The sequence below is a fragment of the Amphiprion ocellaris genome, chromosome 14 (assembly GCF_022539595.1).
Source record: "Amphiprion ocellaris isolate individual 3 ecotype Okinawa chromosome 14, ASM2253959v1, whole genome shotgun sequence".
Lineage (NCBI taxonomy): Eukaryota > Metazoa > Chordata > Actinopteri > Pomacentridae > Amphiprion > Amphiprion ocellaris.
The window spans coordinates 12,697,822-12,724,051 of record NC_072779.1 but is presented as its reverse complement, the minus strand read 5'-3'; the positions used below and the strand labels follow the sequence as shown (position 1 = coordinate 12,724,051).

The window sequence follows — 26,230 nt, the reverse complement described above, 5'->3', positions numbered from 1 at the left end:
AGTACTGCAAAAACTGAAGGGAATGTCAGTGAGTTGCAGATTTTAGTCATTTTGACTGGATGGCTCCAGAGGAAAAGTTCTGGCATCATAAACTTGCTAAGGCCTCCATCAAATTTAATGATTTACAGAATAAATGAAACTGTGAACTCGCTACACAAAAAGTCAGTGGAATTCATCCTCTGAGAACAATAAATGTCTTTGCAGAATTTCATGGCAATCCATCCAGTTGTTGTTGAAATATTGGTGGACTGATCAGTTCTGCTATCCATCAGCTTGTGGTTTTATTCCATTGTGAACCTCTAAATCATTTTTAGGGTGAAGAAAGATTAGATGGGCTTGTGGTTTTCAGTGTGATGCAAGTGCAGTTATTTTTATTTAAATGCTAGAAATTCATCCAACAGCCAGTGTCAATGAATACTGAAACTCACAAATACCACAAATAAAAACATCAATTTCATAAATCGACAAAATCATCAGTAAATAAAAATGTCTTTTTTTCTTTGCAAAGAAAAACGGTAAATGATACAAAATACAAGCACAATAGAAGCATTACATTAAAACAGGAGGTAAAACCAAAAGGTAACATCAGGTGCTTCTCAGTAAAGGGATTGTCATTGTGCACAACACAGGATAAAGACAGTGGGCATCAGAGGAAATTGTATTCCTTTTTGTTTGTTTGTTTGTTTGTTTTTTTACAAAAGGTAGTCCAATAGGATAAAGTAGGGAGTCAACCACATCTAAAGATAATCCCATCCATTCAGTTTGATGCAATCAAAAATACATACATGCAATATACACTTGTAAAATGAAAGTCACCTTTAACTTGACTTTTCCTATAACCTACAACTTAAACATGGTTCCCTTTTCAAAGAATAAAACACAATAAAAGATGGGACATAGGAGAGTTTCAAAACTGGACGTCATCACGAGTCCAAACCCCAAAAGCCGTGGAGCTCCACAGGGGTGCAGACAGTCCAGAGACAACGCCTGTATAGTCCAGCATGGGTTAAATGTCCCACGTATTCCAACCTCCTCTCAGGAAACGTTTGGGTTTGAATTGTGTTGTTTCATTGAGCTCGTTGGAGAACCTGTAACAAGATGTTGCTTCAGACGTACTGCTCTTTAGGGAATGTGTATGCTGCCACTCCGGGGGGGGGAGAGGACAGACCCTGCACCGAGGGGTATTTAAAGATGGCCGTGGTGTGCGAAGGAGGAGAGAAGGTGTTTTTGGATGTGGCGTTGCTGCTGCTGCTGCTCGTTGCAGTGGTTGGCTGTGAGGATTGGTAGGGGTGCTGGGGCAGAAATGACAGAGGAGGGTTGATGGGAGGGGAGTAGGGCTCGGGGTAGTCCTCCTTGTTACAGGCCAGTCTGTAGCTCACGTAGTCGGCTGTGTTCGGAAGCTCTTCGTAAAAACGTCCTGAATGCTGTGAAGAAATGACAGACAGATACTAAAGGTCCCATATTGTGTCCCTTTGCAACAAATGAGTTAAGTCTAACTAAGTCTCACATGTTTCTATGATGCGTCTGTCAGTTTTTCACCTTATAATACTGCAAAGATGGTTCATTTTACCATGACTGTGTGTTTCAGGCTGTTTTGCACTGAAAACCGATGAGCTGCAGCTGTTCCCGCCCCCTTCAGGAAGAAAACTCATCGTCTAGCGGTTAATTAAACATTACATAGGACCTGGGTCGAGCTCTTATTGTGTCTAAGGTTGGGATGCTAACTATTATGAGGGGTCTTGACGAACAGCAGAAGTAAACATTTTCATATTCTACAGGTTATAAATTACACCTCCAAGGGTACAACAACCACCAAATACAGTAACAATGGATTTTCACTATATGGGACCTTTAAAAAAACATTTGTCCAAATTAGAAACAATATAAATTCTCTATAACTGGCATGCACCAGATATACTGTGTCTTACATATATTTTACACTTAAAGGTAGTTTCATGCTCCTAGTAGTGCTCTGGAACAATGAGTCAACCTCAGTTGTATTTATTCTTGTGCACATGCATGAGGATGCACATGCAGGCAATCCAACAACAACTGGTATCATGCCAAGAATTGTAGTATTGCACCAACAGCTATAAGAACACTGCTGGCACGTAAACATAGATGAAGACAACGCAATCCTCAGGACTTTTTAAAAAAGGTTTTGAAATTCCCCACATTTGTTTGGCCTCAGCGGTCATCAGCAGTCACAATAAAGTATATAATGCTTTTGCTGTTGCATGGCAGCAGAAATGAACACATTTTATGCTTAGCCACATAGCTTACTCCCTAGAAAATATATGTATTTACATACTATAAAACCTCTATATAAACCCATAAAATGTCCAAACATCACCGATATCAAAAAATTGTAATTAGAAAAAATTAAGCATGTTTTTAGTTAGAGGAAGAATTTCTATATATCACATTATGTTATTGCTGGAACCCCATTAATGGCCAATCCATCTATGAATCAAAGGGTTAACCTGGGCTCAGTTTTACACAGAGGCAGTGTATGGTTGTGCAACGTTATACAGAAATCTGCTTTCACACAACATCTCAGGTTGTTTCACGGAAACACTCGGCAGCAGCAGCCAGCGCTGTGCACCATTTGTGCAGGTGACACAGCCGCAGTAAGTCCGTTAATTATTGACGTCCTCTGATGTGTCATTGTGTTCTAAGGTAACCTCATTAACCTGAATGCGTTTCTAAAAGCAAGGGATGTTGTTTGCAAATTCACAATTTCCATAGTCAAATCATTGCCAATAAAGCTGTTGCGCTCAGACTAAATCCAGCAGTTGTTTTTATCATTGTTGTTTCAGCAAGAATCCAAATATAGTTTACTCTCGAGAACCACTATATTTTTGTATCACGCGGATCAATACAGGAAGTTTTTTGTTGCTTTAATATAATTATATTTGCAGAACTGGTATTGCAGTGTGCTGATTGCAGTAGAGTTGATCTTATCATTTAAATAAACAGAGTATATTTGTATTTAGGCCTGTAAATTTGGGGCGTTGCATTATTGTTCTTCTAAACTTAATAACTTTTTAAATTCAAATTATTAAAATGCTGCTTTATATAAATTACCAGAGAAAGTACATGAACAAAAAATTAGCTGGGTCAATTATTTTAGCTTAGGAAGGACATTTAGAAAATTCACATCCACTGAGTACATTGTGTAATTTTCAGTAGAAATGCTTTCTAGAAAAATCCCATTTATTGTGCATCTACATAAATTAAGATTAGTGTTCAATAAGAGGTGCATTAAATCTCTTAGCAAATGATTTAGTAAATGTGCAATATGTTTGTTAAGATACGCTAATGAATATGTAAATTTCAAACACAGCCCAAAGGTTACCTGGATTTCGTCTCCTGGTCTTTTCCTTATCGGCTGGGACAGTTTTCTGGACGGAGAGTCCCTCCTGATCAACAAGAATAAAAAGATGTCATGCGGATGGAAACCACTTTGAGATAAACAAGCATGTGAAGCAAAAGGATGGCGAAATCATAGACTGTTTACGCACGAGGAGCTGTCTTTTCTACTTCTTATTTTGAGCACCAGGACAGTGATAGTGATGCCCATGAGCACTCCGGCAGCCAATAACAAGGCGATTACACTGATGACATCACTTGTCGCGATCTGTGGTAGTGGCTTTTCTAAAGAGAAAACACAAACACTAATGTCAATAGCAACTTTCACAGTTTCCAGCAGCTTGGAGCTCATATATGTGTAAAAAAATGTGAATATAAAGTATAAAGTAAATAAACAGAAGCGGTAATATTGAATGTTAGATTAAGTAAGGTGACCATACCTATGATGCTGACCTCCACAGAGGCTGATCGAGTCCCGATGCTGTTGGTTGCATCACACACATAGGTTCCTTGCAGGTCATATGTGACTGGTCCTTTAAAGGTGAGGACGTTGTCACGGATCTCAGCATTGGTCGGTATGGAGCCATTAACCCTGCAGAACACAGGCAATAAGGCTCGAATAAGAAAGGTGCACGTGCAGTGAAACAAAGGTTATGTAGCAAAGCCAGTTATAGCAGTGATTCAGACCTAGGGGGACACAAAATACACCTACAGACAGCAGAAATTATATTATATAGAATAACTTACAGTGGCTGCCACTTTAACGTAAAAACAGCAAAGGCCCTCTTTAGAGCCAGTATAGATATGAAGGGCTCATTCTAAGCTACTGAAAACAAAGCAATTAATCGATACAGGCAATCATACTTGGACGACAACATATTTATTTCTGCTCCTAGGTTCCACTTAATTTAAGACACTAGTCCTTTCAGGGCTCCACTTTTAAGGCTTTGTGCTACTAATCAAAAGGCCAAAGGTTCAAGCCTCAGCAAGTACCACCAAGCTGAGAAAGGCCCTTTATCCTATCTGCTTAGTGCCTTAATGTGGCTGACCCTATGCTACCCCCAAATGGGATGAAAGAGAATTTCCACTTGCGGGATCAATAGAGTATACAAAAGTAGCAGTAAAATGTGTTCTGAGTTTGCAGTAACAGAAGTTCTTCTAGTACTGCACAGTTCTTTGTTGGTGTTGTGGTTGTACTGCCATCTGTCAGTGTGTTTTGTTCTGCTCTCCTATGTTCCTCCTGAGGGCTGCACAACAAAGTGAGATGAATGTGTTAGCGAGATACGAGGAGCCTAACGCCAGAGATTTTAATGTCTTTTAGCCATTGTAACTTATGCTGCACAGGTAACTGTGAGTTTAGGATGTAAATTGTCAGTAAAAGGTGCCACTCTTTCACCAGTTCTATTCCTGATCATAGGGCTATAGATTCTTAGCTGAGGAAATATGTTATATCTGCAAACCTGTTGAGTTTTATGTTAGTCAAAGAAGAATCACATAAACGCTTCCTTATATGAGAATGCCCACAGGGAATGGTTAACAAAACCTGGTTAACAAAGAAAGTTGATAACCACCATTGTGATCCCGTCATTTCCGACTGGGGTTTCAGATTTTGTCAAGCCAGCTAATACAAAGAAAGCCTGATAATGTCACATAAGTCTCTCCCTTCCTGAAGTGGATGGTTGATGGCAGCTACCTCCACTTGTTCGGAACAACAAAGACTCATGGATGAGATCCAGCCAGTTCCAGTTGCAGTTTGGCAGTGTTCGGGCTGTGTGTTGTGTTTACTGCTTTCTTTTGAAGAATGGCGTTTCACTTTCTCCAGATTTGTACAAAGCAGGTTTTCTGTTGTTTTTGCAGTGGCTTAAATGCTTTTCATTTGATCTAAGTTGTAAATAAATTCCCTCGCTGTCCTTTTATTTCCACTTGATGGACATGCGGGCTGATGTGTATTGGACATTTAGATTAAGTGGACTATTCCTAAATTATAAGTGAAGCAGGTGACTCGAAGGCACTGCTTTGAAGGCATAGTTAGAATAACAATAAGGTTGCATGAATACAGAATTTGTTTACTGGGTTAAGATGAAAAGTGTTTTTATATTTGGTATCTATGATCTTTTCTTGCAATTTTCACATCTATGCCACATGACAGAGCAAAGTGCTGCACATAAAGGAACCAGAAACAGCTCCAGACATTAGAATGATGAAGGAAATTGTCTGTCCTCAAATTGAGAAACAGTAAATGTGTGTAAAACATAAACAGAGCTGTACTTACAGTCTCCACTGATACAGAGAGACGGCTGGGTTGGCATCAGCTTGGCAGCTCAGCTGGACATTCTCTCTGTTCAGATACCAGTTTCCATCATAGCCGTCCACCAAAACGTCTGGCTCATCTGGTGCACATATAAACAGATACAAATAATAGCATTACGACACACCATCTCAGTTTCAATTTCACTGAATTGTTATTGATATAAGGGAGACTTACACTGAATATCGAGGGTGACGCTGTCAGTGTAAACCTCCTCGTTGTAGGTGGTGACGCAGGTGAGCGTCTCCTTGTGTGTTTCTCGGTTGGGAACCAAAATGTAGTCGCTCTGAACGGTGAACGTCCCATCAGAGTTTTTGTACTCTCTGGTGGTCACTTCTCCTGGCACCCTCGTTTCCCACCTGCTCGCAGTAAAGAGGAAGTGGTGTCATGGCACAGAAATGCACAGATACATGTGTAAACTGAACTCAAGAGGGGCAAATATTTATAACAAGAAAAGCACTCAGAGGCTGTTCATTCCCCCATATGGCATTGTCAGAAATGCAGCATTTTTTTTGTAGAAATGCAGCATTTGTTATTAGTTATTGATGATCACAAATCATGGCAGCATAGAATGTTGCCATTTAATATAGATCTACCCACAAACAAAATGACCTTGCGGGGATTTTTTATCTCACAAAGGCACTACTAACTGAACACTGAAATCTGTTAGGATTTTTATCTCACAAAGGTACTAATAACTGAACATTGAAATTGACATTACATATGAGTGTTATAATATTGATAATAATAACCATTTAATGTGCAATGAATCCATGAGTTGTGCTTGACCTTTAAAAGGGAATAGATGGAGCTAAGCTGTAACTCAAAGCTCTGGTGGGAACAAACAGGTCAGGCTGGGAAGTTACAGCCGCTTAAAAAAAAAAAAAAAAAAAAGCTCCTTCTTCTACACATGAACACACTAACAAAGATAGTTTTGGCCTTGATATACAGCACATTCCTATTTTCTTATAATGTAACAATTAATTTTACTGAAACTGCTAACTCAAAGTTGTTTGAGGGAGAAAACCATAATAATCCTCCCTAAGGGACACCTGCATCCTCCTTATGAGATACCACTAATGGCTGCATCACATCTCAGCTAACAATGGAATAATACAAACGGATTGGATTAATCATGTGCCAAGAGATATGGACATATCTGTGCACCAACTAATGGGAGAACTAAGTCTAAACCAGGGTTTATCCCCACCTTTAGCCAATCACATTTCAATATTTGAATTAGATGTTTATATCTATGACCTATCACACAATACTAGACTGAATAAAATGTTGTGTTCACTTTTGATTTTATCCTTTTCTGGGAGGCTGTTACAAATAGAAAAGGTCTTTGTACAAGATTCTTTTGAGGCACTGATATTTAGAAAATAAACAGCTTAATTAGAGAGAAGTGGTTTGTCTTCCATCTCAAAAAACAAACACATTCAACACGTGTACATTATGTACGGATACTGAATCACGTGACCTGAAAATGTAGCAGCGGTGGGAATTGATGGGACTCAGAAACACCTCCACAATTTAATCAGTTGTTCCTTGTATCATTTCCAACGGAAAAGTCCCGATGAGTCCATAGCGGTTGATTTGTAGCAGGATCGCAATCATGTGATCGTCAGCAGGCAGCCGAAGTAGTGTTCACTTGTAGTCATAGTTACAGTGACGCCGTGTTGCTAGCTCACAATGATACAGAAATCTTTAACAAATCCATGGATCCAGACTATAAGCCGCATCACTGCCAAAATCTAATCAGTTGGTTCTTCTTACCTTCCCTGAAAATTTCATCCAAATCCATTAGTCCGTTTTTGAGTAATGTTGCTAACAGACAGACAGACAGACAGACAGACAGACAGACAGACAGACAGACAGACAGACAGACAGACAGACAGACAAACCAACGCTGATCGTCACATAAATCCACCGCGGTCATTGGCGGAGTAACAATAAGTTTCAAAAAAGGGAGAGTGAGTTAAATCACACACTAATGCTCACCTGATGGTACCAGGTGGTTTCCCATTAGCAGAGGTGCAGGTAGCCACAGGGGTTTTCAGATTGGATGATCGAGCCACCAGTGTCGGCGTGGACAGACTCATCTGAGTGGTTGGGCGAACTGAGGGAATATGAAAATATATACATAATATAGCATAATGTTTAACGTTAAAATCTGTAACTTTGATCCTTCAGTAAATATGAGCAGCACCCAACATTTTAACAATGCCATGTTCTGATGCCCTAAGGACAAAAACTTGATATTTTAATGATCTCTTCATTATGTAATATCTATAGGATGTGTGCAGCCCATACAGTTAGGTGAAATGCCATAAATTTTTATGTTGATCCATAGACATTTCAGCTTAGCTTACCATAGACACAGAAAACAGCCAGCCTGGCTCATTCTACCACCACTGAAGCTCACAAATTAGTGCGTTATTTCTTTTTTCGTTCATATTTATGTCCAAGCTTTGACTTGTATGATTTGTTTAGTTTTTTTACTTGATATCAATACTGATTATTAGCAATCTAGGAGACAATAACTTCCAATATATTTGGAACTGATTTACAGTAAAAATTTAAATCTGTGTCAAAATTTAGAAAAACATAAACTCTACCACAACTTTTAATTCCGAAATATGGTTGATTAAAAGACAACGTTTCAACAATTGTTCCTTAGTGTTGAAAAGATAACACTGATGATGTGTAACCAATTACATAGTGGTGTGGGCAGGATGTTGCTCGTGACCACAGGCAGAGAGAAGCGACTGCATCAGAACCAAAGCAGCAGAGTTTAAAATTATTTATTTAATTGGGAGCAAGTAGAAAACAATTAACAACACTGATATTTAGAAAAATCTGCCAGGTCTATAATTGGTTGACCTGTGCTTCGGTCACATTATAACATGCTAACGTAAGTAAGCAGGTGTTGTGATAGAAATTTACACAAAAGATGCTCCTGCAACTGTGTAACTTGTGTAAAACTTCAGGACTTCAGGTCCGTGCTCCTAAATCAAAGACCATACATGGACTATGGGAAACCTGTATGAACTTTGCTGTCGTGTCACAACAGAAAATGTTCAGAAACTTTAAGTTTCACTACTTTGAACACAGCTTTTTCTCCTTTTTGCCACAGAAGAGAGTCATGGAGGTTTTGAGCAGAGGCACCAGAGGGTTTAATTGCCTTTAAAGATTCTAATAACCAGTATTCTGGGAGTTGCTAAGATCATTGACTTTTTTAAACAAACCTTTCCCTTTCATATCAAACATTCTCAGTGTGGGTTAAAAGTGTGTTTCACTTAAAGCCCACCCTATCTGTCTGTCTGTCTGTCTTACCGTAGACAGTGAGGTTTACTGTGTTCTCTCGGTTCCCTGCAGGGAACGTGGTGTATTCACAGATGTAGGTGGACTCATCGGAGAGGCGGAGCGAGGAGAAGGTGATGGTGGTGTCTTCAAGAGTCGGAGTCCGTCGCCTCACCGCTGCGTTCTTGAAGGTGACACGATCCCTGTAGGGAGGAGCCACGGATACGCCCAGGGACGGATTTGCGATCGCCACATTCTGCTTAGTGCCATTTACCAGTTTCTGCCATGTTACCTTGTTAAAGAAGGAAGAGAAAAGAGTAGATGAAGGGGAAAGGAAGTGTGCAGTACAGCTCACGTGTGGAAGGTCTTAGATGAGCCACAGACACCTGAATTACCAAACTAACAAGATGAATCATGAATGTGATACAGTCAAGTCCAGTCATTACTGATGCATGCAATTAATAATACTGTAGGTTTTATCTCACTAAATAAACAGCTCTATGTTTATAATTGATACCATAAATGACTAAGTGAACCACAGCAAGCTTTTAAAGACAACCACAGATTTTTAGATTTACTTCAAACCCCACCGACAACCCACACATTTATGGGATGGGATAAAAAGCAACTTGTAAAGACTTGTAGTGGTGCATTACTGTTGAAGCGCTATCTGACTATATTTCACTGGCCCCCGAAGATGGGATAAGTCTGAGAACTTTTGCTGTATTGCATTTATATCTTTGTATTATAAATCATACATGATATGTAGTTAACAGTCTAAATTTGAAACACTGGTCTTTGAAACTGATTTCAAGTGCACAACTAGTCCTCCCAGTTCTGTTCATCTTCAAACACACCAAACATTTCTCTGCATTCCCACTGAATTTTCAAGGACAAACATTGTACGTGAAGTTTATCTTTTACTTGTTTCCTGTGGCATGTCTGATGTGAACTCAATAACATCCATTTCATTAAAAGAAGGAAAGGTTTGCATTTCTGAGAAAGGCTTCTCAAAGGTTAGATCAGATCAGCGTTGCCACTGGAAACAGTCTGATATCACAGGTAAAAATAGCCTATACACTCTTCAGATGCAAAACATGAGCGACCTGCTGCACATCCAGGTGGTGACAAAGTGAGAAAAGTAAGACAGTCAAGTCAAAGTCTCGGTGACAGAACCGTTGTAAGGACACCTTCCCTCTTGGGCATGTAATTAGTTCATTGTTTTTGAGGGGAGTTTGCAAGGACATATGTCTACAGTTTCCTTGCAGCCATCCTCAGCAGTACAGATTCATTTCTCTGCTTTAAGTCTTTTGTAAGCATGTTCAGAGGTCAGTTCAAAAGTACAAAGAAGTAAAAGCAAAAAGCAAAATGGAAATGAATTTCGTGATGGTGTTCAAAAAGGATTTCTATTATAAATCAGCGAAAGTTTCCCAGAAAGAGCTTCTTATGAGCAGCTGTTCACAAAGCTGCTGAGAGACACTTTAATAAGGAACACTGACATCTACTACTTCATTAATGCAAGAAACTGAAAGAGATACAATTCTACATTTAATACAATTGGTGCTGGTGTATGTACACAGTCAGATATGTGGATGCATTTCATTCCAAGTTCATCAGTGCTGCAAACTGATTTTAGTGGTACTGATAGGTGCAAACCATCTTATCAACTGCTACTGGACGGAATGCGTCTCACTGAGTCTTTATAAACTCTCAACCATGAGATTATATTGCTATCAAAAATTCACTGTTTATATTTCCTTGCATGCATACATGAATCATCTGCCATATTTGTCTGATTTGATTTGAATCCTCTACTAAACCTACCGTAAAGTGCTAAATTATTTTGTGAAGTTCTCTCCAAAAACTTTATTTTTAGGAATTTTTTTTTTACTTTGCCAGTTAGGAGCTACTTAAGATCCTTAGGATGTTTTATGCATATGGTTCTATGTCTTTTCCTGCAAAAACAGATCTGTGTTCACTGGGTGTCTCTTACTTTCTTAACTCAAATGAACTGGATTCTTCATAGAATGTTTAATAATTTCTGCAAATTCTGTTTAAGTTGCAGAGGTTCTGCAGAAAATAATCTTTTACTTCATTACAGACAAACACACTGTCAGTGTGCGGATTAATCTGGAATTTGGAGGCTATGCTGGGTGAGAATTTAATCATGTGCTTTTGAGATTTACTGTGATGTTTTATTCTGTATACACTTCTTTATGTGGACAACTTGTGGTCGTACCTGGGAGATTTTGACAGGCGGGAAGCTGTTGATGAACCGACACCGGAGATCCACCTTTGAGCCAACATACCCCGACTTCCCATCATCCATTTCCACTGTCTGCCCATTTATTCCTGGAGGATAAACAAAGGCGTTAATAAAAACTCCTATCGCCTACATGGGCGCACACAGACTCACACATGCTGGCAGCATCAGAGCGGCACGCTTTAAGTTGTTCACAGTCGGCGCAGCACGTTGAACTTATAAAGCGAGCCGAGCTGTCAGAGGTGATACGTTTCAACAGCATGAGAGGTGAGCAGAGGTCAAAGGCTGCGGATTAGAGGAAGGTATAAATAAGCACGATTTGTTTGGTTCCTGCTCCCACTGACTTACTGATCCCCTTTAACAAATCCACAGCAGAGCTACACCCACTTCGCCAGTCATGTGTTTTCACATGTGTCTGTCAGAGAAGTTGTAAATAACATCATATTTAATCTGGAAGGTTCGTGCAGAATAATATTATTATTGTCATGATGCAGAATAGAAAACAATGATGGTTCATTTAACAAAACAGCCCAGAACAAAAGCTGCTCCAATTCTCACGTGTAGTTACACAGTGTGGGTACACACTCAAACACTCAGTCACCAGCCATCTTGAATTTAAAAAAACAAGCAAAAAAAAATCAATGTCTGAGTTTAAAAAAAAGTATATTTTATGTTTTTCACAACCACCTTTTAATAAAGAATCTGACTTATTGTTATTGTTAATGCAAGAGTCAAGGGCTCACCAATTTGAAGAAAATATGCAATTGCATTTTTTCTGACAGATATTAGGATTTAATTTGAAATACATTTTTTCTACAGTCAAGCTTTAGTTCAGTATTTACTGTTAATAGACTTACAACATGTAATGGAGCTTTAATACTTGAGATCCAAAGCGTGACTGTCACACGAGGATTACAGCATGAATTTATAAACCCTGGGTCAGACACGCTGCATGACAAAAATCCTAAATTTGAGTCTTTGCAATTTTCTTTTGCAAAGATTTTAATTAGAAATGAATAGATTGTTTAGCATTTGTGTAGACTTGTCAACTGCTGCCAATTTACATGGTCAAGTATGTGTGAATAACTTTACCTTAAAGTTCTCCATGGTATAAAATACTCTCACCATGTGTGTTTGAAATTGGTTCAGGAGACGATTTATGGGCACGCACACAAAAAAAGGGTCAAAATTGGAACTCTGATCCAAATCTCACACATGCTGTAATGTGTATGTAGTGAAGCAAAATATTTGGTCACTTTATTTGAAAAATCTTTCAATAAATGCAATTATGGAAACAGACTTTTCTGATATTAGTGAAAAACATGCCTTGTGATCAGTCACAAAATTAAAATATCATTTATCTCTAGAAACTTTACATTTCTCACACAGTTCTTGCCACAAACCAGAAAATAAACAATGCATGATGAGTGATTAAGACTGAATACATCCAGGGGTGATATCCATGTTGAAAGTTGTATTTAAAACTAGAATTACCAAATCATCACTGTATGTCTCTGTTGCAGTTTACATTCATCTGTTCAGAATAACATACACTGCCCGTCCCAAAAAAATCACACACTCTGTTGGACTGCTTTTAGCTTTGAGAATGTCACTCATACACAGTGGCATTGTTTTGATAAGCTTCTGTAATGTCACAGCATTTATTTCTGTCCAGAGTTGCATTCATTTTCTACCAAGATCTTAAACTGATGATGGGAGAGTCGAAACGCTGTGCAAAGTCTTCTCCAGAACATCTCAAAGATTCTCAATGGGGCTGAGGTCTGGACTCTATGGAGGCCAATCCATGTGTGAAAATGATCCCTCATGTTCCCTGAACCACTCATTCACAATGTGAGCCCCATGAATCCTGGCATTGTCATCTCGGAATATGCCTGTGCCTTCAGGGAAGAAAAACTCCATTGATGGAAAGACCTGATCATTCAGTATATTCAGGTAGTCAGCTGACCTCATTCTTTGGGAGCATAATATTGCTGAACCTGACCAAACCCAGATCATAACCCTAACCCCAGGCACTAGCCATGATGAGTGCATCACTTATCCGCCTCTCTTCTTACTGTGATGTGTCCATCACTTTGGTACAGGGTAAATCTGAACTCATCAGATCACATGACCTTCTTCCATTGCTCCAGAGTCCAATCTTTATGCTCCGTAGCAAATTGAAGCTTTTTTTCCATTTAGCCTCAGTGATCAGTGGTTTTCTTAGAGCTACACAGCTGTTTAGTCCCAATCCCTTGAGTTCCCTTTGCATTGTGAGTATGTAAAATGCTCTTACTTTCACTATTAAACATAGCTGTGAGTTCTACTGTTGATTTCTTATGATTTCACCAAACGTTTAAGTGATCTCCGATCATGATCATCTAAGAGTTTGTTCCGACCTCATTTCTTCCTCAGAGATGATGGTTCACCACTATCCTTCCAGGTTTTATTAATGCGTTGGACGGTTCTTAACTTAATCTTTGCTTGATGCAGGCCAATAACTTGACCCTTCTGAGACAGATTAACATCCTTTCCATGACCACAGGATAAGTCTTCCGACATGGTTGTTTAAGAAATGAGAAGCTCCTCATTGCATCAGCTAGGGTTAAATAAGTTGTTGCAGCTGAAACATATTCATCACTGCAATAATTATCCAATGGAAGGCTCTTACCTACTTGTTTAGTTAAATCCAGGCAGCAACTTTTTATTGGACAGGCAGTGTATAATGTACCAACATTTAAGGATTTTATCAAAAGGCATTAAGTATATTTTTTAATGAAATGCAAGTTAGGACTATATTAAATGTGTGAGTCCATGGAATAATTTCCAATCAGAAGCCTGGTGTCTCCACTTAGAGACTGTGGATATTACTGCAAAGTAGCTACAAATTCTGAAATGTGGATGTTTCACCGCACTGACGATCTATACAGTCACCACTTAACTCAGAACCCAAGATCACTTTTCACCAATTTAGTATCCAAATATAAATCATGGCCACAGTCTCTCCTTCTGTTCCTGAGTTATAGGCTTGGACAATGACCAGAACAAATATGATGTTACCGTGAAGCTGATCTTGGACATTTTGGATATAAAATGTCCCCATTTCATCAGTTTTAAGGCGTTGAGACATTTCTGTGAAATTTTGCCATAATTAACATATGAATTCTTGAGCTTTGGCCAAAACATTTTTTTTTTTGTGAAATTACACTGACCTTTGATCACCAAATTGCAATCAGTTGATCCTTCAGTGCAAATAAATATTTGTACCAAATTTGATTAAATTCCTTCAAGGCGTTGCCATGATATGATGTTCATGATAATGAGAGAGACGGACAGACGGACAACCTAAAAGCACGGTGCCTCCGGCCACAGCTGTTGCCGGCGTAGAGGCATAAAATCAAATATAATGAGGTGCCATAGTTGATGGCTCATCCTGTCGTCCAATATTTCCATGTTATTAATGGAGGAATATTGATCTATCCATCAGTGTTCTAGTTTTCTCTCCATTACAGAGGCAAACACTTCTAAACACTCCGGGCTGACAGCATCAAAACTGAAGCCGCTCATCAGTCTGACAAGGTCCTCTGAAAGTGTTCTGGCACACAGAAATAGATGAAGTAAGCTGGAAATTACTCATAGAAAGTTCACTGTGCAGTGTAATATGTAGATAAAAAAGTCTAAAGATCACACTTTCATGAAAATGCGCTTAGTCTGTTTAAGTGGCATGAGGGGATGCTGGTCAACTTAACCACAATCATTTGCTGAATTTAACCAGGTAGTTACTATGACCCAAGTCTTAACTCTTTTCTTAACCAAATCATTTTTGTACCAAACTAAACACATTTAGGGTTTAGTGTTTGATTGCACACATAAATAGTTATAGTTTTCCCGAAATTTGGGTTCACTTAAATGTGCTTGACTGCTTGTGAAGAATGTGAGGAATAAAACACAAAATCGGGGCTGCAGACTTCTCTTTACGATGACATTTTGTTTTTTGAGAGCATGGTTGACTATAAAAATTTAGAATGCACAAGCAAATCTTGCTGATAGCAACATCAAATAAAGAAGGATTAGACATTTTGTTGTTTAAACCTGCAGCATGGAATTTAAGTCACAAATACTGTGGACACATGCATATATGATGTGTACCTCACTGTCAATCGCTGCCCTCTTCAGCTCTGACAAACCAGTTTTAAACCATGTTATGTGCTAGCATGGGAATGGCGTGACAGACAAAAAGATTTGGTACACTGTGAAATAAAGAGAGATTTACCTGGTGATGTGACGGTGATGGTGAGCTTAATGAGCATTGTGTGAACTTGTTTGACAAGGGCTTGAATTTGAATGTGTAAAAGTCCCGGACGGCAGCTTTAAGTGTTGTTAATACTGTGACATGTAATAAACCGTCAACCTGTGTTTGCCCAGTAATTATCCAACAGCACTGTATGTCTGTACATCATGCTGTTGCTCAACTGATGGGCTTAGATAGCGTTTAATGTGCGGTGTGTCACAGGGCTGAGTTCTTGTTCCAATCGTGTTCTCTGCATCACTGCTACATCTTCACGTGTTTCTTTATATCTTTTATCAACGTGATGCTAACGACCTACAACTGTATTTTCGAGGTCCGAAACAGGGGCTGGGGCTCACTGCTCGATTCAGGACCTGTTATTTTGTAAAATGACTCAGGTTTTAACACTACAGAGTCAGAAGACATGTTCCAGCTGCATTTTTTCTGGAATTTGTGCAGAAAACCCAATTTCTACTCGACACACAGCAGTATCGCTCATTTAATCCCACTGATCCCACTGAACTTGACACTTTCGATCAATAAAATAAAATGATGAACTTCACAATGTGTTCTCCAACATAAATATGATGAAAAACTTCACAAGACCAGTTTTTGTATGCAGAACTGTCTAAACTTGATTTGCTCTTCTCAGTGAAATCAGATGTTATCTTTCCAATCTTTCCAAAACATTTCAATTTTAAACATCATGGGAAGTCATTGTTTCAGTCCTGCTACTTTTCAACAGAAACATTGCAAAGCTTCTTTATCAACCTAAATCATCCATCCATGCTTCACCATCTGATTCAAATAATGTGGCAACTAACACTAATACAACAGTGGATCACACACTGGACTGGTTCTTTTACATGGTTATCTATTAGCCTCAAAACATATTATTTTAAAAAATTTATAATATTTCAATTACAGTCTTCATTTGAAAGAGGTTATACAACCACCGCCTTTAAGACTGAATCAGTGGGGTTAATTGTTTTAAACTGTATTTATTTTCCCCATACATCTCCCTAAAGAAATAACCACATCAAATCAAATTTGAACTGGAAACACAACAGACCTTTGTAAATTCCCACTGAAGTCTAAGCAAGCACACAGACCTCTGAAATTCAACTCCCCATATCCCAGGAGAGCTCAAACACCAGCAGAAATCAGCAGTTTTTACTGTTTTACTTCAAACTTTTAAACTTTAGTTCTCACTAAAATACACACAAAATGTTACAGACACCCTGCGATCTTAAAGCTCCAATGAATCTGCTTTGCCATCACCTAAAGCCTGCAAAATTTAAAAGAACATGTTAACGATCGCTGTGGCCTCATGGGTTTCGCTGAGCTATCACATCAGTGGCTCATTCAAAATGAACAAGAATTCTAATTCAGCTGATGTCAGCCTCAATCTTTGTTGAGCTGAATCTCAGGAAATGGAACTAAATACTACACTTCCCAGAATGCAACGGCAGCAGCAAAGAGGTGCTTGACACCTGATCAGTGATCACTGATTTAAAGCACCTGGGAAGGACTGGGGGAAACTCAGTCAGTCAATCAGCCAAACAATCTTCAGAAGAGAAAGACATGAGGAAAGAACAAAGAAGATCCAAGTCCAGTCATGGATTCAGTCCAAAGACACCAATGGTTGGTGAAATGTTTATTTGCTTTCTTGGTGTTTTGAAATGTTTCTTGATATGGCCAAGTTTATGTTAACTGCTCACTGTGTGATTGATTAATAAAAGCCTGCAGCATTTACTCCATTTTTATGTCAAATGAGTTTGAATTAAGATGTTTCATTTTGAGTTTAAGTAAAGTAAAACTATAGAAAATATATGGTATGTATATGGTTGGTTATTCTTTATTTGCTTTAAAAAGGTTTAAGTGATTGATTCATTTAAATGGTTAAGTGGGTAATATGTCAACTTTTTGGTTCTGTGTTTGATGGTGTAAACTTTGTTTCTCTGTCTTTAAAGGTTTACAACCTATTGAAATATCATGACCGACCAACTAAAAGGAAAATAAAAGTTTGAGTTGGAAATTTGAATTGAGTTGTCCTCGTGTCCTTTGAAGGGAAAGAGAGGTGGACTTGACAATCTCGGTTTTGGAGGCTGATTTATGAGACGCAAACATGCACAAATTCACAGAGAAAAGTCATAGCATGCTAGCGCTGAGCTAGTTTCCCATCACCTGAGAGATCAAAGCACGGAAACAAAGCCTCAATTAGATTATGATGACAGAGTGTATTAACCGAGTACTTTAAGAGATTTATAGGGTCACGTCATGGCTGCAGAAAAAGCATTTAATATACTTTTGTGCATATTCTATGCATGCAAACATGCACACAAAAGCCCGGAGAGGCCTCTTGGGATCAAACCAAACTGTTGACATCAATCATCAAAATATAACCGACATCACTGCGTGATTGAGGTCAACCTGAGCCTTATGTGTTTGGTTATGTTAAGAAGTTTAATAGTTTTGTATTTGAGCACGAGTCCACTATGCTTTGCAGGCTCACTTTCATTAATTCACTGTGTGTTTGTGTGGGTCATTTGGAGGGAAGGAGGCTGGCAGTGGGAGTAGATTACAGCATTTAGGATATTAAAGTGCATCTGAATCAGAGAATTTGTGCTGCTGTGCATATGCACCGCTCAACATTACAAAATGTTTGTCTTGGAATATTTTCAGTTCAACATTTAAAGTATTTGGTGTGTTTTTAAGCCTCAAGCCCTTTCGTTGTTTAATCACTTCATCAAAATTAATGTGCAATTTATTTTAAATGTACAATTTAACTGAGAGAAGATTTGCTGTTTCTGGTCAAAAATTTGGGTCTCAGTTTCATCAATCTTGGTCTAACGCAGTAATCGGCACCTTTCTTCTACCAAGCAAACAGTGTTCTTCTAAATTCTTCACAAGATAACTCATTTGCATAAAACATTGCCAGTTAATGTGCAACCTATTTTCCTGAGAACATAACTAGCAGAACATCAGCACCAGCAAAAAAGAAGCTGTTTGGATGCAGAGTGAAACATTTGTAGCTCTCCCATATGGCCTTGACTGAGAGTGTTTGAGATTTCATTTTCACACCAACACTTTATTCATGAAAACGGTTTGATTTACTGTAGAACTGTGAACAAGAATTTGATCATGTTCAGTACACAAGAAAGCTAAGTCAGAATGCGTCACTTATTGTATCTCTGATGAATGAAACTTACGGTGACAGCTAGTCTGACTCACCGGATGTAAACTGTGGGTACAAATTGGTCATTTCTGCTGTTTTCCTCCACTTCCATTATTGTGTTTTCACAATCCCCACCACTACAGGAAGCAACAACCTCTGAGTAGCAACCTACATGCTGAAAATGTCAAGTTGAGAATGAAGATTTAGATCGTGCAGTGAGGCAGGCCTGCTTGGTTCTCTTGGGGAATTAGTCATTTTAATGACAGCATTCACCTCCCTGCACCCAAATGTTCCACCAAAACAATTCCTCATCAGTGTTTTAAAGGGACTCCATCGTTGCATCCTGAGTTTCAAGAAATGCAAACAAATCAAAGTGTTTTTTTCCCATGTAGCAGAATGATAGGTGTTTTTTTTTTTTTAAATCTGATTTTACTTCCCGTTGATCACTGAAATTGCATTTATGACTCTCTCCTCAATATTCTGATAAGAATCTGGTCTTGTTAGCCAAAAAAAAAAAAGAACTGCCAGCAGGCATTATGAAGATCAGGCTGATATTGTGGGAAACAGACAGAAAGATTGATGCCACATCTGCATGACAAGTTTTAGAAGTACTGGGGGATATATTCTGTTAGATTCAGATTCAGAAAACTTTATTTGCCCCCCAGGGGGCAATTAAAAAAAAAAAAAAACACTGCACAGGACCAGGTGAGCCATTTACCCCTGTTTCTGGTTTTTGTGCTAAATGACGTTAAAGTGTTAGTGGAAGTGGCTTTATATTTATGAATCCTTCCAGAATAGTCATCATTTTCTGCATTATATATATTTAACTGTCTTGGGTTATTTTTTGGAAGATTTGGCTGTTATTTTGCATATTTTCCCTATTTTGTTAAGTTACTGATAATTAACAATTTACACTTTAATCCCAAATAAATTAAAAAAAACAGGCCAAAACTCCAAATAACAACAAAAATCTGTATTTTTACAAATGGTTCTTTATTCTTTTACAACATTTAAGTCTACAATTACACTTTTGTAAGTGTATTTTAGTCAGCATAAATAATTATTCTACATATACTGTATGTGTCTTTATTTGAAAAAAAACATAATTATGATTCAAAACTAGTATATATATTATTTTATATTTTATTTTGTTGTAATATTTTTAGTAATTCATTCTTGTGTGACAGTAGTTCCTCTCTTTTACTGTATTTAAATGTTATTTAAATAATACCGTACAATATCACTATTTTACAGGTATTTGCTGTTATTTTCTGCTTTTTTTCACAATTTTTGAACTTTACAATTTTCCTGCTAAATTTCTTACCTTTTTTTTTTTTTTTTTTTTTTTTACAGGTTTTATTTAAAGTGCTGGGAGAAATCTGTGGTTCATTACTGGTCGTTTTGCCCCCCCCCCCCCTTCACCTGCCTTAGATAAGCGAGTTAAAACACCTTTCACTTGTATTTAATTTTTCTTTTAAACACTCACACATACCAGTGAGTCGCCCCTACTGAGCTCTGTTGCTGAGCTGATTAGAGACTTAAGGTGAGACCAGAACAGACAGACAGAGAGAGACTGCCTCTACCTACCACACACACACACACACACACACACACACACACACACACACTCATATCTCATCTGCCCCACATCTTTCCCACCTTCCTCTTTGCTGCTGTGTCCACTCACATTCTTCTTTTGTTCAGACTATGGGAAATGACCTCAGCAATCCACATGACAATGCTGCATAAACAGCAGCACACAGGCAAAGAGACGAGCATGGGAACGAAACGAAACAATGGAAATATTGTTTCACACTTGAATGAGCGACATGCAAGAACAGCAAGAGCTGCACAGCGTGGCAGAGGGTTTTTTTTTTTTTTTTGCTTATATCCTGAGTGGATATCCTCCTTCTTTCTTCGTCATTATGTGAAAACCTAATTTTAACTTTTCCTTGTACATTTGAGCAGAGAGGCAGTGGCAGGTGTTTCTGTAGGCTTTAAGATTAAAGATCCTTTAAAGCTTTATTGTTGAATCAAACTCCCAAGTCCTAATGTAACACATTGTCTTTTTTTATCAACATTAAACTTTTTTTTTTTTTTTTTTTTAACCAGATAAGTGTCACTGAGATTAAAATGAGTTTTTAGGAGTGTCCATAACAATGAGTTATGAATAAAATATTTCAAATTAACGTCACAAAATATAACCCAAATCTGACCTAAACAGAGATTTAAAGATAAGCTTTAAATACATTTTTAAAGAAATTTAAAATAACCAAAATCAGACCTTAACACTAGGGCTGCACTTAATGATTATTTTCATTTTCAATTTATTAATTTTCTTTCTTATTTTTTTTTAAGTTTCATTGTTTAGCATTTGATAATGAGTGCTCATTTCAGCTTTCAAATGTCTGTCCAACAACCCCAAAAATATTCTGCTTACTGCAAAATAAGGTCAAGAAAACAAGAAAATATTTAGTTTTGAGATGAGATAACCACTGAATCCTTGTCCTTTTTTGTATTTAAATGTTTAATTGATAAATTTGATTAATTAATTAACCTGCTAATTATTGCAGCTATCCTTAAAGCAACTCATAAAGCCTGTCTAAACCAAACTAACTTTAGAAGAGAAACACTTTAAGATTAACCCCACAATAAGTCAAGTCACTGTCATTTATATAGCACATTTTAAACAAAAGACTATGAGCCAAAGTGCTTTCACATAGAGAAATAAGACTGATGATATAAATTAACCCAACAACTTCAAATGCTGAGGTTAAGAATCTACAATATTTTGACTACACACATTTTTCTGACTAATAGAAATATTCAGATTATGACCCCACAATATTATTTATTGAAATATTTAAAAACTTGTGATTCTTAAGTTAAATTGTTGCTTTTTGTACTGATCTACTGTCTGAAATTGAATGAAACATGACTTTAGAGGTGGATGTGAAAGATGCACATCAGTTTAATAGCACAGTGTTTAGACTGATTCAACAGAGCGCAAAGAAAAAAATCAAAGAGTCAGTTGTTCTGTCACAAGTCATTATTTCAAGTATTTACAGGTATGTGTCTAAGATTAAAAATAGCAGACTGATGTCACCGTCTGCTCTGATGCTGCTAATCAAAGTCACCACAGTAAACTGCTGTTTCCCTGCAGGACTCACTGAACAGACATCTTCCTTCAGCTGCACTCAGTTGGCTACCAGAAGAAAAAAAAACGGCCTCATGCAACAGACGAGAAAATGAAAAGCACAGAGAGAGAAAGAGAAAGAGGACAGATTAACTGTTTAATCTTTAGGCCATCAAATCTGTGATTGATCGGGGATTACACACCCTGTTTGTATCTTTGGCCTTGTGACTTACAATGCAGGGAAACCTGAGCCAGAATGAAGACTAACGCACAAAACACACACATGAAATTACAAATAAAACCTCTCTCCTGCATATCTAGAAGTAGCCTGAAAGAGACAGAGATAAAGCTGTGACTGGACTCTTATCTCACAGAGCAGCTCTCTTTATTTCTGCAAACTAAAACACTGCACATCGTGACAATTTAACCAACAATGAAAACTAACCTTTTGACATCCGCTCTACCAAATTACGCAGCTCCTGTCTATTTTTGCCTCATTGAAATGGACAAAAACAACTTCTCCTTTCATTTTTTCCCCTGAATCGATTATAATCTGTCATTGTTTCTGATTGGCATCTGTGACACGTGCGTTTACGCGCATGCATTACACACCCACGCAGGTTTTGTGTTCGTGTGGGTGTGTAATCTCGGTGGCACTGCAGGAACGTGGAGTGTTCGCTTGGCCGGTGTTCAGCGGGCAGCTCACAGGATTATGATGGCTGTTGCATGTGTGTTTGAGACATGAGAGTACGAGGCCAAGAGGGAGAGAAGGAGGGAAATGAGGAAAAGGTCTGTGGAGGGAGATCAACTGACCGAGAGACAGCGAGCAGGAAATAAATTTGTAGACTCTGCAGGGACAGGTGCACAAAAGAGACAAACAAAAGGGACAGAGCACAGAAGGGCCGTGTGTTTGCCCTGGATTATTTCTGTGGGGTAGCGTCTGTGTGTTCCAGCTGTGGACAGTGGATTATACTAAAATTCATGTCTGTCTGTCTCCCTAAGTCAGCCTTTCTCTGTCTCTCCCTGCTGGGTCTCTCTGCAGAGGAGGCTTTCAAACTTTTATGGGAAAACACATCAGCAACCAGCATCCGCATCAGCCCGGTGGCAGGTCTACAGGGGCTGACAGGCCTGAGGAGCTGCTCTGAGACTGCATCACCCAGAAAAAGACAGATACGCTGCAGCAACAGTCACCAGGCTGGGGCTTGGCAGCAGCCGTGTTGTTACACCCTTCTGCTCCCTGTGCAGCTCTAATCCACGGCTCTGTCCTTCAACATGACAATCCTACACACATGGCGCGGCCTCACACTCACCACACTGACACATACACACATGTGTGCGCACCCGCAAATTACTGCTCAGCTCGCACAAGGCGGTTTATCACATGCAGAGTGAAAAAAGCAATCACAGCAGATGTCACGTTCAGGGCATCCGTATGCTGCCACAATCGCTTTTGTCATTACGTAAGACGTATACCACAGTCCCCCCCATTATTACGCTGCCACAGCTCTGATGCCAGCTGTAGGTTTGGCCCCAGCTTAGCGTGATTACACCGCTGCACCTGTTTGGCAAGAGATAGTCCATTCATTCAAACACACACAGACACTTTAAGATGTGGCAGCGCCATTTGCAGTGGCGGCCACATTTTAGTGTGACTTCGGCCGCACGCCTCCTGAAAACAGTTTAGTCGGACAATGTGTGGGACTGACTGGAGAGACCATTATTCCTGTTGTATTTTCAGAGAATTAATCATTCACACATGCTAATGAGTGGAGTCTGATTCTGCCAAAAAGTCATAGTCACACTGAAAGAAGCAAAATTGTCACAGTGACACTGAACAACAAATTTCTGAAAACAAAATTATAAGCTTAACTTTCTTATTTCTAATCTTAATTTAACACACATCATGGGCCACTTGTAAAGAGTATATGAGATGTCATGAATAGGTAATAATCTTTATTGATGCTTTTTAGGTCACTAGCCATTAATAAAAATTCTGAGGTTGAGGCTGTCACAAAACATCTTAGCATTTGACAGATTTTTTTTGCATATATTACTGTATAGCAAGTCATTAAAACAATAGTAAATGGTTAATTAATTATCAAGTAATCTGCTTCAATATATAAACAATTTAAAAAGGTATTATACTTATAATTAATAATAAAATGATGATGCTAATGATGAGAGTGACAGAAATTCTCCTATATGATATGAAACACTAGTGTAAAATGACCTTAAGACTATTTTCCCTCTATATATTTATACAAATGATCAAGCATTTATTAGAATAACAGCCTAAACTAAAACAAAAATAAACAAAAAGATCATGGCATTTCAGTTGCCATGCTCACAACAAAGCAGATTATGAACTGAGATTTTTGTCATTCTGAGTTTAGATACCTTCTACACTGAATGCACAGCACATCAGGTACATGTCAATGTTTAATTTGTCCTCACTGCCTTTTTTGTGACTGCAGATTTGAGACCAAATACTCTATGATGTCTTTTACCAGGAGTCACATCACTTTTTATTAATCAGGTGCTGGTAAAAGCAGAGAAGCTTACCTGGATTAACACAAGTTGTTATCAGGAATATCCAAAGTCCAGTCCTTTCCATGCCCGAACCACCGTTGCCAGCTTCTCGCTGTGGTTAAATTCCCAGTGTGAACTTGTTTTCCGCCTCCTGCCTCCCAGTCTGAGCTCACAGCAGCAGCAGGTTCAGGTTTAGGACCGTGCGTCAGGGTTCGGGCATGTGTGCGTCAAAGCGACTCCACACTCCTAACTTCACCAGCTCTCAGCCTGGAGAGATTTCTCAAACTTCTCTCCGCACCTTTAGACACTTTTTCTTTCGTTCTACCTCTTCTAATGCGGGTTTCCCACTGACTGGTAACGGAGCCGCAGCAGTCTGTTCGGCTGAGGCTTGGCGGGGATAAAGCAGCTTAACGCGTGGGCAGATTATTTCCGAGATAGCCTGCCCCCCCTCAGTCCCGACTGACAAATATCTGTCACTGTGTGAGGGCTGAGCCGGCTGGTGCGCACATTTAGAGGGGAAAAAAGTCGCAGTCAGGCTGTTTTAAATGAGCAAACTCAATAGGCGCAATTAAGAGGTCAGACAGGGACGAGGCTCCAGGAGTCACCGACTGCTGTCCACACAATCATGAAAATGAGTTTTACACCCTGTTGGCAGACATTTAGACTAAATGAACATGAGCAATCAATGCTTATGGAGTCAGTGAGGTGTCACTGAGAGAAAAAAATATCTCTAATTACTTAATTTGTTCTCTGGGTTTTGTACCATATTATTTATTTAGGTTTCTCCCCTCTGAGGGAAGCAAAACCATTTAGAGGGAGACAAACCATGAACTTGGGTTTTTGTGGAGTGGAAATCCACCATGTCATCATTTATTCATCTTTTATTTATATATTTTTCCTTTCGGGAGAGACAGTCCAGGAGGCTAACCGGGGTAATGCAGATCTCAAATGTTTCACAAAGTTCAGTGCAACAGCTTAAAAGTATCCAGACTAACAGTAAAACAGAAGCAAATACAAGTAATTCACAATAAGAGTGGATACATATAGAGTAAACGGCAAGCAATACATTATGCATTATTAAATGCTGTGCAGAAATTATTGTCGCCCCCCCAAAAGCTTCCAGACTCTGTAGATTATAAATATTTTAAAAGAAACATACAAAATTGCCACTTGTAGCCCTTTAAGTGTGCATGTATAGCGTGGCATTGGCTATAAAATGGTCAAAGCCCCAAGAATCCTGCCATCAGGGAATTAAAACTCCACTGATGGAAAGACCTGGTATTTTTTAGTATACTTAGGTAGTCAGCTGACTTCATTTTTAAGGAACATAACATTGCTGAACCTGACCAACCCCAGATCATATCCCTAACCCCCACAGGCTGGTAGGCACTAGCCATGATGAGTGCATCACTTCATCTGCCTCTCTTCTTAGCCTGATGCATCCATCACTTTGGAATAGGGTAAATCTGGACATCAGACCACATGACCGACCACATTTGTTCCTCAAAGACGATGGTTCACCACTATCCTTCCAGGTTTTAATAATGCGTTGGGCGGTTTTTAACCTGATTTTAGTAGTTTCAGAAATCTCCTTAGTTGTTTTCTTTGCTTGATGCAGGCCAATAATTTGACCCGTCTGCAACAGATTAACATCCTTTCCATGACCACAGGAAATGTCTTCCAAAATGGTTGTTTCAGAAATGAGAAGTTCCTCAATATATCAGCTAGGGTCAAATAAGTTGTTGCAGCTGAAACATACCTTACCTATTTGCTTAGTTAAATCCAGGTGGCGACATTTTTTTTGGACAGGCTGTGTATTTGTCCATTTACAGCAAACCATGAAACTTCTCATG

The 26,230-nt window shown here is 38.7% G+C and overlaps 1 protein-coding gene across 1 annotated transcript; it reads right to left on the bottom strand.

Annotated features, from left to right (window-relative positions):
• Nucleotides 1-342: 342 nt before the first annotated feature.
• On the bottom strand, nucleotides 343-24,804 carry nectin1a (nectin cell adhesion molecule 1a). The gene is made up of 10 exons (XM_023288489.3): nucleotides 24,411-24,804; nucleotides 11,226-11,338; nucleotides 9,020-9,278; nucleotides 7,685-7,802; nucleotides 5,858-6,039; nucleotides 5,645-5,762; nucleotides 3,813-3,964; nucleotides 3,525-3,657; nucleotides 3,359-3,422; nucleotides 343-1,424 (listed from the first exon to the last, which is right to left on the bottom strand). Exons 1-10 carry the CDS (start codon nucleotides 24,460-24,462, stop codon nucleotides 1,107-1,109), a joined length of 1,509 nt encoding a protein of 502 aa, XP_023144257.1. The 5' UTR covers nucleotides 24,463-24,804; the 3' UTR covers nucleotides 343-1,106.
• Between the last annotated feature and the right edge of the window lie 1,426 nt (nucleotides 24,805-26,230).

Coding starts and splice junctions, on each gene's coding strand:
- nectin1a (XM_023288489.3), bottom strand. CDS start 24,462: ATGGAAAGGACTGGACTTTGGATATTCCTGATAACAACTTGTGTTAAT. Junction 3,658..3,812: donor TGTGGAGGTCAGCATCATAG/GTATGGTCACCT, acceptor TTTTCTCTTTAG/AAAAGCCACTACCACAGATC. Junction 1,425..3,358: donor GACCAGGAGACGAAATCCAG/GTAACCTTTGGG, acceptor ATTTCTTCACAG/CATTCAGGACGTTTTTACGA.